The sequence below is a fragment of the Fringilla coelebs genome (assembly GCF_963513975.1).
Source record: "Fringilla coelebs genome assembly, chromosome: 3".
Classification (NCBI taxonomy): Eukaryota; Metazoa; Chordata; class Aves; order Passeriformes; family Fringillidae; genus Fringilla; species Fringilla coelebs.
Window position 1 is genome coordinate 72,730,507 of NC_140030.1, and position 14,543 is coordinate 72,745,049.

Here is a 14,543-nt window from a genome sequence, read left to right on the forward strand (position 1 = left end):
TCTGTAATGCATTAAAAGTGTTATTTAATAGTCAGGAATCTGCAGAAAAAGCACCAATTGTCAGAAATTGGCTGTTAGACCTTCATAGGCACAGTCAGAAACTGCTCCTCCAAAATGTTTGTTAAACCATTTACCAGACCTTCTGGTTTTTCCTGGGACATTAGAATTTTGTGTTCTTTCCATGTGCACCAACAGCAAAATATCTTTAGAAGTACAGGCTCAACAACTGTTGCTGGATAACAGGTGGGAGCTGCTGGCAGCAAACATCCTCTGCTTCTGTGCAGGATAGCCCAAGCAGCGCTTCTGGCATATCTGCAGAGATCTCTTTCACTGTCTATCTTTTCTAAGGGCTACTGATACATTTAATCTACAGCACCATTTGGGATAACCTGTACAGATGTGACATCATCTGTCTTAGGAGGTGACTGTGGGCTGAAGATATTTAACATGCAGGGCTTTTTCTAGTAATTCCTCAATTATTTGTTGAATATTTCTTGAATATCTGTTCTTTATCAGAACATGTGACATGTTCTGTTTATCAGTGACATGCTCAATTCAGTGACTTCTCTCTATCTGTGGTTGCCCAACTGCACCAGATATTTTCCAGTATGTTTTCATTACCTTCTTGTGGAAAATTCATAAGGTCTCACAGAAACTGAGTAAAAAACTGAACGAAAGCTCCATCTTGACTGCATATTTAAGAGAACATGCCCTAGAAACTGAAATATTGGTGATTTTGCTCATATTTAAAGCTCAGATGGCGTATTGAAAGCACTTGTGAATAGCACATCCCAAATACTCCACCTTCATACATAATTGAAGCACCCCAGGGTGCAATTCTCAAATGAAATAGATGATATTTGGAAGCAAAAAAAGGGAAGAGATAGTAATAAACAGAAGGAAGATTTTGAAAGATATATTGTGCAAAAATATTTCACAAAGGGCAGATCCTAAACAACCACAAAACAGAAGCCATGTTTTTAGGTGACAGTTATAAAAGCAAGATAAAAAAGTAAAGTAGTCATGATTTTTCGATCCTTGATAGCTATTGAAAAAATAACTTTATTTTTTTCTACAGGCTTCACAGCCCACCCACAACTGCACATTCCTAGCACTACTTTCTAGATCCCGCCTCAGACTTCCCCTCTCATCTCACTTTTAACTGTTGCCATTACCAACACTGCTGGGAGATTCTCCTCTCCAGCTCCATCCTAAATCTGCTGCAGTTCATACTCTCTCCTTCTTTAATGATCTCTTCCCAGACAGCCCTTGTGTAGCGGATATTGGCACCAGTGGTGGTGCTCTTACTGAGCCCAGATATTTTCATTTGTTCAAGCCTCTCTTCATTCTCTTCCTGCTACTCTAAAGGCTATTTTCTAAAGGGTATACAAGAACATACAGTTTTCCCAACCTGTTCCCAGCTAGTTCCTGGTGTTCCTTACAAAGCTCTTTACTTGATCCCCTCCTTTTCCCCTCTGCATTCTATTTAGAATTATTTCAATCTGCTTTAACACTCGCAGATGCAGCTAACATCTTTGTGCTATGGAGTGACAAATATCTGTTCTGCTTGCACATATTCTTCAAAGTTTCTAAAAAGGTCTTTGTGAGACTGGCAAAAAGATGCTGGTAGAGTTGACAATGCAAGTCCAATGTGGCTTAGAGTTCTTTGCTTTTCTTTCCTTGATTTCTTATTATTTCTTTGTCACTAAGGGCACAACATCTTACCTGCATGGCAGATTGACAACCCATGGGTCAACAACTCATGGATCAACAAATTTTGCTCTGTACCTTCTCCCAGGCAGCTACATCTAGATCAGGGAGATTCATTTTTCTCTAACAGCTCCATGTAAATAATTTCCTATTCTTTCAAATACCTAAGAACTGCCTGGCTTTACTCCCAATTACTGCAATCATCCTTCTTTACTTTGGCTTTGCTAAAATGTATCTTGACATCCAGACAATGCTTCACCCCTCAGATCACTTTCCTAACCCTTCGCTTTAGCCATGCCAGCCTTCTGCCAGTTCCCTCTTCTTTGCAGCATCAAAAGGAAATGGGGCTGGCAAATGGAGACAAGCCTTTATGGTCTAGGCTTCCCCATTGACCTCCTCCTATACCATGTCAGTATAGTGATTCCTGCTCACACTTGCCCTGTGAAGCCAGGTATCCACCAACCAATGGCACACAAGCCCACATTTACCTCTTTCCATGCTGCCCTTCTCCTGCCTGGTTGGAAATCACCACCATCTCAGCAGAGCCCTTTACTTTTGCTCTTCAAAACCTTTCCTAGAGAGGATGCAATCCCCACAAGCCAATTGCTAATCAATGAATTGGTCCTCTTTCTTCTTAATGCTACTTTTCCAGGCTCCCTCTGTGTAACTGGCAGCCCAGCTCCATGACTGTGGCTTCACTCTGGTGCCACACAATTGCACAACATTGGCTCCGTTTTTCTATGAAAATTGCAGCTGAGCTGTGAGAAGGTGTGTAAGTGGGAAGGTATATAAGTGATGCAAGGCAAGAGCAGCATAAACTATCAGAAGCGCTGTAACTGTTGAGGGGATAACAGACAGCAGCTCAAGGAGGAAAATACATTAAAAAGGGTGTAAAATCTTAAGACAAAAGCAAGTGATGACAAATCAGTGATATCAAGGACCCAGCCATTTCCAAGGAGGAACCCCAAAGCTGGCCCGTGCAGGCTCACCAGTAGGGTGTATACTGCTGCCTAGCAGTGTGTTAGTCCCAGATCTCTGCCACGTGCACTAGCCAAGAAACACTGCTGCACTCAGCCTGCTTCCAGAGTTCTCTGGGAAGCCAAAATGTGTCTGAACTAAAGAGATTTGCTGTAGGAAGCTTAAGCCTCCTGCACTTAGATCCTAAACTTTCCGGGGCAGGGATTTTTTTAGTTCTGCTTATTGCACCCGCAGAAAGGGATGGGATTCATAAGGAGCATTCCTACAGCAAACCTATTAAGTGCACAAAACAGGAGGCTCTGGTGCTTTATGTCTCCTTCCCCAAGCAAAGCTGCACTGAGAACAGCTACAGAAGGGACACAACTATACAGGTAGTTATATTGTCATAAACTCCAAGCAGCTCAGATAGGAACTAAGAATAACTTTCACTCACACTTGAAAATAGACACTAAGACTGTATGTAAGCTGCAACAGATCACATTTAGGTCACATTTGCATTAGATCACATTTAGGTTTGGTTTCCTATTCATTTAGAAACATGGTAAGATTGTAAAGTCCACAAAAATGAATAGGACTGGCCCTAACACATTTGCAAAAAGGTCTTTCCAGTTTAACACTGGTGAGCAAGAGGATAATTGACTTTTAACTGAGATCTGGGATTCTCAGATGCTGACATTACAGAAACACATGCCTTAAAAAGCCAGAGCTGAGTGGGAGCCAGAGGAAGAAAGTGGATAGGATTTTCCAGCCACCAGTGGCTGACGAAGGTGATCAGATTTCCTGGGATCCCCTCACAGACAAAGCCTGACCTTGAGAACCTCCTCAAAGCAGCTGCTACATCTGTGTGTTCCAGATGAAACTGTTCTAGCAATAGAGGAATTATCAGGGCCCTGTTTAAAGAAATGCAAGGGCTCAGACTAATCTCTAAACAGAACTTAAATAGGCTGAAAAACCAACATTTCTGAGCAGCTTATTAAACAAGTGCACAGATGGCCAACTCTCCTGCAACTCTGACCTTGAAAACAAAACTGACTCCAGGTTTATTTACCCCTCCCTTTCCCATTGACTGAATGCACTTATGTGGTGTGTTGTGAAATTACAAATTCTTTGGGGCACAATCTCAGTTCCTCTAAATTCTGGAAGTTCTTACTCTGTAACATCAATGGGGTTATGAAGTATTCAAGCTGGCTGTAGCTACCTTGTCTCACATGAACAACAGCATATACCATAGAAGCATGGTGTTTACATTGTTTGGAGGTTTCTTTTGCTGCCACTGAGAGCTCTGCCACTGATCTGTGGAGCAACCTCAGACATCTCCCTTCACTGAGAATGCTGCTCTTTCTCACCCTCTCAGGCAGGGGCTACCCTGATCCAGGTTTCACTCTTCAAACATGGCTGTCATGCAAATCACTGTGTCTTCAGGACCATGGAAAGACTTAAGATGCAGAGACACAGTACTTTTCCTTACTCTGTTCTGACTCATCACTTCATGGGAAGCCGTGGAAGGTGGAAACTCAAAGTCAGTCCCAGCACAAGGACCTAAAGGGCATCATAAATCTGAGTAACAAATTTCACAGGCATATTAAGTGAAAATGAAATGCATTATTGCAAGAATTTTCTGCCAGGGAATAAATGCAAGTGCAGAGCCCATATATTCGGGGGCAGGAAGGAGGTGTGGGAAGGGAAAAGTCTCCAGTATAGCCTCAGAAAATAAAATTAATCTCAGTGAATAGGAAAGGATATACACATCCATAAACTAATTTTTCCCTCACCATGATACCAGCTTTTAAAGCAAATAATAATGTTGATGAGTTAATTCCATTACTGCCTATCAGAGTGATTAATATTGCCGTCCCTTTGCAGTGCTCTCCACCATCTAAGTACTGTCTTTCATCTTGTTAATTGATGGCTCTTTGGGTCAGGGACTGTCTGAGGGTTACATTTGGGCTATGGGTCTGCGCTTCAGGATGAAGCATGATGGGAATACCTTGTTCTGCCAGCTCTCCATGTGCTGGCGTTCACCGACATCATGTGCTTCCTTCTCTGGCAAAATGATCAGAAAACCTTCTTGTGCAGGAGGAGCTATGCAAGGATTAGGAATCACTTAGTAACAGTTACTCATAACCATGATCATTCCTTTTGAGCCACCCAAGAAGTGCAAAGAGAGAGCATATGTCACACCAGGAGAAAATAACTAGCCCTGGTAAGGAATTTTTTTCATCATTTTTTGATGAGCAATATTGCTATATCTAAAATGAGAAATAGTCCTACCAATCATATTTATGAACCATTTCTATAATCAAGTGTTCCAGATTTTCAGAGAAAAAGAAATAAGAACTCACAAAAAAACTGACACAGCTGCAGTTTTGATTTAAATAGCATGACTTACTATTTAAATATACTCTAAGCAAATACTGTAAGGAAGACTTCTAAGCTACTTCAATAATTTAAACAGCAATCAAGACATTAAAATATTGGTTTTAAAATTGTCTCAGTGGTAAGTAGGGAAATAGATTGGAAAGAAAGAAGAAAAGCAAAGAGAGGATGGAGCAGAGAGGGACACCTAAAGTCCTGCAAGCTGTGTTTGCTGCTCCCCCTGAACTAGAGAGAAAGAAATGAGAAGGCCCAAGCCCTCTCCCACAGCAGCTGCTGCCACCTTGATGTCCAGTGTCACGGGCAGATGAAAAAGGCAACAATATCAGGGCAGTTTTGCCATCTACTTTGCCAAAGTCAGCTCTCCTGGAGCCCTTCTGAGCCCTCTGAGATGTTTTGTTCGTGTTCCCAACTGCGGCAGACATATATTTCCATTGTTTGAATAATGTGTCCTTCCTGCATGTTCCCACTTGGCCAGCTGACCGTGAAGAGATGCTCAGCCAACAAAGCTATTCACTGCAACAAGACGCTCTGCTTGAGATTTTCTGAAGCAGAGATATAATCTGAAATTGTGCATCCATCTTAAAACAATTAACTGTCAGGGTGCAGTCAAGTTATCTGGAGTACAGAAGACAGAAAAGTAGTCTAATATTCATACATTATTTATATTATGAATATATAAGCCTTCTTATGTCCACAAGCAGCACTTGAGCTTTATGCCATTTGGGCTAGATTTTTAACCAAACACCATTTCCTTAAAAAAAGTAAATGATGAGCCATCAAAAAGAAGTGTTTACCATATCCAAAAATTTGATTCAAAGTTTTGTTCACAAGAACAAGTAGGAACAGGAATTTGAAGAGACAAAGACTTGAAATGACTAATAATAACAACTGACCTGGGAGCTGCCAACTCAGTAACTCAGCATGTGGCATATCCATTTTTCATTGGGAAAAGCCAACCAATCTTTTTCATCGTAGGAAAAGCAGAACACTGGGAAAGCTAAGATGTCTCCTCAGATGGATTTTTTTTTAACACCAGGTTTAATTCAGGATTGGAGGACATTGTTTTTGGCCAGAAGCATCAAAGACTTCTTGATGTTCCTTCTGTCCCTGAAAACCAGTCATATATAGGTCCCTCCTCTCTTCTGTCTGGGCCTACCTTTTACAGATACATATTACTCAGATTTTTGAAACTGAATGATCCTGATTTATAACGTGATGGTAGTCCTATTTTATCTTTAACAAAAGGACCTCAATGTCATCATGTGGATGCTGTGAGGGAGGGAATTCACCCAGACAGTATTACAAAATATGCATATTTTTAAGGTTTTCCTAACAGGTGGCAGGTGATAGACAAGTCAGTCCTTAACTATCAGAAAAAAAGTCCTTTTTTCATGATAGCAGCTTCACAAGAGATAGATGGAAAGGTGTGTACATGAAGGGAAAAGCATTGGATTTATTTCTGGTTTAGATCGATTTTCTCCCTTTGTTTAACACAGGCAAAAAAATTCAAAACCTCTATTTTAATACTCTAAATACACCAAATAACTACCAAAATGCTTTGGATTCCACAAAACTGCTTGTAAGTGTGACACATAAATGAACATAGCATTTCAATCATATCATAATTGAAGTTGCCCATCCTCCCCAGATCAGGTTTTTCCATTTTAGCATAAAGGTATAGTCTTTTTCACTGGCCCCTAAGGTCCCTTTCACCCAGTCATTTCAGCATGTTGATAATGACAGCCAAGTCAAGGAATGAAAATAGAAGGCAGCTGGTAAGATAATCCTGGACGTCATCCGGATGCAAGTGAAGCATGAGCATCTAATTCATTAAGGGAGTGGGAGGATTAGGGTGGTGCTGAGCATCTATTCTGTTTAATTTGACATTCCATTAATTTAGTCTCTCAGTGGACAGGACAGGAGGTGCAACATAATTATGGCTCAGAATCTGAAACCTCTGGCATGTCTGAAGACTTATTAGTTTTGTGGCAGTTGGCTGGGGGGAGTGTGGCAAGAGATGAGCAGACTTTGTGCTCGCTGTACCCACTTCAGTAATAAACTGCATGTAGGACTGGTGAAGCTCTCCTTGGAGATCAAAGACACTGCTTCTATATGGCAAATTACTTTCCAAGAGCTTTGAGAGCAGAAACTTCCAAGGATGCTTCACAAGGTGAGTCTATTTTGTATCAGACAAAATAGTTGCTTTAAAACCTAGATGGAAGAGGTAGGATCCTAAATTTCTTCTCAGAGTGAACAGCATTGCTGAAAACACAAACCCGTGTTCCCAGTGAGCCTCTTTTCCTGCACAGCTACTCAAACAGTCATAATGATTCACCAGCCAAATCCTGCTCTGAACCAATGTTCAACTGCAGCAAATCCACAGGCCCTGTTCTGACATGTATTCAGCCTTAGCAAGTGGTGCGCACATCCTACCTCTGTACCTCCACTCTGGAACACATGGGATGCAACGTTTTCACAGGAGCTCTTGGAAGAAAGAAATATCAGAAAACATCTGCCCCCTCACCTCTAAGCATCAAAATAAATGACCAGATTTTTCAAGGGCTCTCAAAATACATCAGCTGTTGGGGAATCTGAGAATTTGAGAAGATGTTCCCAATGCCTTACAACAATACAAACAAACCCTTTAACATGTCTCTCACTCCAGCTGATATCTCACCTTGAAGTCACATCAGATTTTATTTCTTTGATTGAGAGGTAGAGGTGTGAGAAGATGTGTAATAGGGGCCCCCACTAATATGTTTCTCACAGAAAAATTGACATCTTGGTACCATATTGATTTAGTCTATTGGATGCTGCTGGCTATCACAGGTGCAGTGTTATAGAGAAAAAAATCTGACTCATTCTAAATTACATAAGTCACAGTACCTAGACATTTAGATAAACTTAGGATATACAAACAGACAGACCTTTTAACTGCATTTCAATCTAATTAGCGAAAGGCTGGCAGCCAGATGGACAGCATTAGAGGCAGAAACTCTCAGTTAAATCATACAGCAAACAAAGCATCAGGAACTTGTCATCATTGTCTGTCACATCTCACATCCACAGGAGTCAGAAGCCTCCTGCATTCAGACTGCAGCCCCCAGCCAGGTAACCAAGAGAAGCGACTGTTACCTTTGGTCCTGCAATACATTTAAGGACCTGCTGGAACTGAATGAAGACATCTGAAGAGGTAAAACCCACCTGGCAGATGAAACCAGTGGATGAGCACTGCCGAACCCAAAGACTGAATTTCCTCTTTTTCCTCTTGCGCAGCTCCCTCTCTGTACAGGTCGCAATGAAAACAGGATCCTCATCTATCAGGGGCTCATGTAGTACCTGCAAGTGGCAAGAAAAGAGGCAGGGAAAGAAATGGAAGAATACATGATTGCTAAAAAAAAGTGCTTTAATTGCTTTCAAGGAAATACAACCCTTGCACTGTGCTTGTGTGCATCACCCCAAACAGAGAATCAAACTCTTTTTTTTTTTTGATGCTACCATCCAACAAAAACCAAAGCCTGGCCAAGCACACCCCATTACGGATAGCTGCTCTACATGTAACTTACAAACATTGCAAGGCACAGCTCTCACTTCTTACTATCTGCTACAGTTCAACATCCCTCCAAAATGATGCAGGGGATGGGGCAGGGAGAGTGGATTTTTAGCAGCATCCTTCTCCATGCTTCTTCATAAGCTTCATATTGTTTGGCAGAATGTCTTCTACCCAAACATCCCCCATACTTTACAATTTGTTGTAAAGTACATTCCTTGGTAATAGCAAAGGAAAACACATGATAAAGAGAGAGAGAAGTGAGAAAAAGATGCTTTCTGCTGCCACTTGAGGAGGTGCTGAAAAGACAGAAAATATTTTTCCTAGCAGCAGCAGCTTTAGGGAAGTCTCTCTTACCTCAGGAGCTGAAAAAATTGATGAAATTAGGCAAGATTAAACCACCAGAGGCAGGAGTAGAAAAAGATAAGACAGACTGGAGCAAGTAACGAAGACCTGTGAAAATGAAGCAGTTTCTGCATTCTGCATTCAGATGATGTAAGTGGTTCCCTGTTTCCCAAACTGTTTTGTTACACTTCTTTCCATTAATTTAGCAGCAAAACTGAAGTGTGATACTGCTAGGTATCACACTGTGGAACTCACCTATAGAAAAGTACTAGTAGCTCCCCACAGCTCACAGGCAGCTGTGCATAACATACACACACCTGAGCGCACAATGTGCAAGTTGTTTAGCAAGCCACTTGTGAAAGTACAAAGACTTGCTAACTGTTGAAAGGTCTGAGGTGATGAATGCTGGCCAAATTCAGACACATACACCTAAATCAGAGCAAGTCACTGCAGGCTCCCCTCCTTGTACGTGTGGGGAAAGCAGTCCCAGCAGACCATGATTCATACCCTTGTAAAGACGTGCAAAATAGTCAGATGGGTTATAATTTAAAGGAGTCTGTTCTTTCCCAGTGACCATCCCTCCAGGAGACAGGCTCAGATACAGGCATGCAGAGGCTCCCACCCTCAGACAAAGCCTTTCCCCACCTGCATGTGTGCTACTTTTGTGCACATCCGTGCAGTCAGTGGCGGAAATGAGAACAAAGCCGCACTAAACCTAGGAGTGACACTTGTAGGAGAGATGTGGTGGGTGAGCAGTTAAGCACCAGAGATGAGCAGCTGCTTGCCTCCTGAACACAAGATGTTTGCTGAACATCACTCTGTCAGCCCAGAATACGCACCTGTGCCCTCCCCACGCAGTGATGGCTGCACACTGTCATTTATACGCACTCCACTTCTTAACTCATGAAACATTCACAGGACCATCTGAAAGCACTCTTGCAAAATGTTCAAATTATACACCAAAATGCAGATGTGAGCAAGAAGAGCTGCACACAAAGCTATTTGTTCTTCCAGCTGCAGCTGCCCTGTTTCCCCACTGAAGCCAAATCTTCCTCTCTCAAGGTCCACACAGAACACAACCCTCCCTATCTAAAGGCCACCTGGGGCATTTCACGCTTCTGCCTCAGAGGATTCTGAACAGCATTTTGCAAACATTGAACTTGCCCTCATTTGCTTTTGCCTTTCTGCTTCTCAAGTGCAGATGGAAGGAACACATCCTTGGGATAGGGTCAGATACATGGTTAAGAATTTCTCAGCTTCTGGAAAGGCTCTCTTACCTGCTAGATCCCATTGAGTGGTGTGGTTCCACTGTTATAATCTCCCCTGCTGTAGGGTGGAGAGCAGCAGAAAAAAAAGGCTGTATAAGCATCACCTTAGGACATCTTATACCCCCTGCCATTAGCTCCTTTCCCTCTGCACCACAGCATCAACTCTCCTTGCAGCAACTCCACTGCATCCTGTTTACCCTTCACACTCTTTCTGCCTTCTATGACACAGTAAGGCCTGTCAGCCTTACATCTAGAAAGCAAATCTGAATATTTAAAACCTCTCTCCATCTTCCTTTTCTTCCTGCCCATGCTCAGCCATGTCTTCCCTCCTTTGTTCCTCTGTACTGAATGTAAGTAATTTCTCCGTAAGTTCCAACTCAACTTTTGTGAAGAGGGAATAAAAATAAAAATGTGAAATGGGAAAGATCTGCTGTCACTGCAAAGACAAAATGTGGACAGGCAAGGAAAATGAACTGAAAATCTTGGAGCTTCCTTCAGAGAGTGGGGGACAAGGGGTTTTCACCCCTCCACATGCAACCACTGCTTCAACAGCTGTAAAGAACTTTGCAAGGAAGGCACTGTATGGGCTGTGCCTGACCCTGGCACTGACATGGTGTTTTCAGGACTAAAGTTAGTACTGCTGCTACTGGCCATTCCTATTAGTTTGTTCACCCTCCTGTATTCTCAGTCTCCCTGCTTTTCCTGTCTCAAATCCATCTGTTTGCCAAATCCCCATGCAAAATTATATTTGCTCCCTCTCTACCCCCCATTCTTGCTGTTGCTGCAATACACACTTTTACAGGAGTGAGCTTACTGCCCCCATGGCATATTCTTTCCTGCTTCTCATCTTCCTTGATAAAAATCTACTTTCAGGCTTAATTACTCCTACACATATTCCTGGCCGCCTCTTCACCATCTTTTTCTCACTCCCCAAGCGCTCCCCCCTTCCTATTCTGATTTCCTATGATGCAAGACAGTTTGTGGATTTCTTCATAGAAATCATCCCCATTTTCTTCTCTCAAATTCCCAGTTCTGTTCAGATTTCAGAAGCTCTTCATCTAATTGCTTTGCTCCCCCACTGCTATCCTTCTCCTTTCCCTTTCCCTTTCCTTCTTTATAGTAATCCTTATCCCTGATAGATCTACCTGCCAAACTTTCACACTTTGTTTTTCCCCCAATATGTATTTGCACTCCAAATGTTGCAAAGGCAAGATTCCAAGATGGGACTCCATCAATTGCTCCATCTCACATCTTTCACTCACAAAACGAAACAGCCACAGTCAGGAGACCTGAATCACTAAGTCTTTTGTACTTGGAACTCCTGGACTGCATACACTTAGATAATAAACCAACATATCCAGGAAACATCTTCCCCTGAGCTCCATGGCCATCCACAACACAGGCTGTCTCTTCAGCCTGTCTCTTGGAGAAGCTGCCTCAGCTTGCCCAGTCTCTGGCTTTTGGTGGGTACTATCCAGTTGCAGAGGCCCCTTGGCAACTGTGTCTGGATGCACAATAAGTCATTCCTCCTGCAAGGGTAGCACATGCTTCTGCCTCCCTGCTCCAAAGCTCCTCCTGTCTAATCTAAATTCTCTTGCTGGTGTCTGACATCTCTGCTTGCATATCTAGCTGCCATTTCTGATTCCATTATGTTGCATTTGAGAGTATCTCCCTTCCCTTAAGAACCCCTCAGTATTTCCTTTTTTGGTCATTGCAGATGTCCCTCTCATCCTGCTGCAGATATCACTGGCTAGTGAATCTGAATGTCAGTCGTTACCTCCTACTTGCAAAATCTCCTCAGCCAGGCAATGTCTGCATTTTCCACGCTTTCTGAGTAAGAGCACTAAAATGGCACTCATTTTAGAGTAACAACCCACCCAACCAGACAAGTTTACATCCAAACTCCTCAATCATCCTGCAACAGTTTTACTCAACATAAGGCATTCTTCTTCTACAGACTGCTGCTGGAAAGCCATTTTCCTAGTCCATCACACTGACCACATCACTTTATTTCTCTATCGTAGTCCCTCTCTAGTATATCAAGTATATCAGACAGATTCTTTCTCTTCTCATTTTTGAAATCCTGCTTGGCCTATCCACATTTACAGCTTCTCTCTACCATCATTCAAAGGTTAACTCTGACTTCCAGTGGAACCATGATTCCATGCTCCTCTGCCCATTTGTTCAGTCATCAATCAATCCTCTTAAAAAACAGAAAGTCAGTTCTTACAGCACTCCATTACCATTAGGTAATTTTAAAATAGCAATGAAGCTTCCTCATTTTCTTTTGCCAAACTCTCCCTAAAATCTGGCATCACGAAAGGATCAACTGGCCAAGAGCTACAGGACATCAGAAATTTACTTTGCAACTAAACATTCCTACTGCTTCTCTGTCCATCTTTCTCTTGCTCAATGTCTTATACTTGGCCAGCATTCTCTGAATATTTATGTATTTGTGTCACACTCACAGAAGCTCTAAGATAGAATGATTGACATTTGGGACCAGCACCCTCAACTCCTAAAGAATCATTCTGAGAACAGGAAATCTGAAATATAGAGGTACAGCACAAGCAAGGTCTTAAAATTTGGAAATACCCAATATCAAATTAACATTTAAGCATGAGGACAGAAAAGCAGGTTGACCAGCCTGTTTTTGCCCCCCCTGTGTTTTCAAAGAGGCTGTCACCTAAAGCTGTGAGCTGGTTTGGAAGAGCTATGTTGAAACTGCTTAGCTGTACCCTATGATACCACCACGAGTGAAACACAAAGAAGCTGCCCAGTAATTGGCCAAAGTTGAGCACCGTGCCCTTGGAGCAAGAGGTTGGACTTACATCTCTCTTTTTGCCAGGGGACTCACTCCTGCTGGTGACTGTTCCCAGCTGATATTTCACTGGGCAGATGCAAAACTGTTTGGTTCCAAACTATCAAAGAGAAGGTACTTTAGAGGGAGAGGGAAGCAGAGAGAACCTGGAGTTATGCTCCTCACCTCTCCCACACCAGTCAGGGGCAGCCAGAGACAGCAATCCTGTCTAGCCACATCCTGCTGATGAGCATATAAACACTCAGCAGGCACAGAAGGATATTTGAGCAGTGATGTTATTTTCCCTGAACTCCTCTGGTTTCTGGAATTCAGTGTATATCCTTGGCAGGTGAGTACCCTTGAATTTGTTGCTCTATACCTCCCGAGTGCAGGCAGGGCATCCTCCCTGCCTTCAGGCTTGCAGACAGTAGCACAGCTACAGAGCTAAGTAGCAAAGAAATAACACTGCTAACTAGAACAGACCCAAATCACCACCTCTTGTTGCTCAGGTAGAGGCAGTGTTTATTTATACAGATGATACTGAGGAGGGATAAGATGCAGAGAGTATTCCTGTCATTTTTTTTTTACCAATCTAGGTCAGGACACCATTTTTTTAACTTCAGAAACTACAGCTAGCACTGCTGATGCACAATTAAAATGTTCTGGACTTTCAATTCCTTCATAAGCTGGAGAGCAATTATTTCCTTTTGTTGGCTCAGTATATTTAGCAAAATAATTATAATTCACTAGATTGTCTTCTTTGTTTTGGTATACTGGCATAGTTCTTTCTCCCTGTTTCCTTTCATAGCAACTGTGGTGTTATTTTTACAGGCACATTTGGGTGGGGGGAGGGTTCACAGACAAGAAAAAAAAAAACCTAAATATTTTCTGACAGAAATTCCACTTGAAGAATCTTTTTTAGCTCTCAAAAAAGAAAAGATCAAATCTATAGAAGAAATAACTGTGAAGGCAGATGTTTCACTGCCTGCTGGATGCAGATTGTCCCTGCTCTGTCCATAGGGGTGAGTTGAACATGGCATCTTCCTAATCTGTGCTCTCTGAGTCCACACTGCCAGAGGAAAAAAAGTCAGTAATAAGCCTACCCATAAGCCCAAACAGCCCTGCTGCATTCAACAGGAACTGTGATTTAGCTGTTTGATGCCACTTAAAAGAAAGTAGCATAAAGCTTGTGGGTCAGCAACAAGCCACCCAGGTACCACAAGTTTCATGTTTAAGATACAGATGTACCTTAAGCAACAAATCCATTCTGAACTTGAGATTTCAGGTATCACTGATCACAGAAACCTGGGCCCTCCTGTCCAGCTGGCTTTCAGAGGCAGAACTTCCAAAAGCCCATCTAAGTGTTTTTTCCCTCTAATCTTTCCATTTGGTTCTGTGCGACTGACTTATTATTTTTAATTCTTTCTGGGCATTCTGGGTTTGATGTTTACTGCAGTCTGCATTCAAGACAATTTGCAGGGAGAGGTCTTTCCTGCTGTTTTGAGCAGATGGGGTC

General features: G+C 42.3%; 1 protein-coding gene across 1 annotated transcript in view; it reads right to left on the reverse strand.

Moving 5' to 3' along the window:
• The window catches only part of PGBD5 (piggyBac transposable element derived 5), a gene marked incomplete at both ends in the record, with an annotated part of 59,604 nt that overhangs the window by 17,092 nt on the left and 27,969 nt on the right, over positions 1 to 14,543 (reverse strand). The window contains one exon of the mRNA XM_084202503.1: positions 8,269 to 8,403. Within this exon, the coding sequence (XP_084058629.1) occupies positions 8,269 to 8,403 (135 nt within the window). The remainder of the gene's footprint in view (positions 1 to 8,268; positions 8,404 to 14,543) is intronic.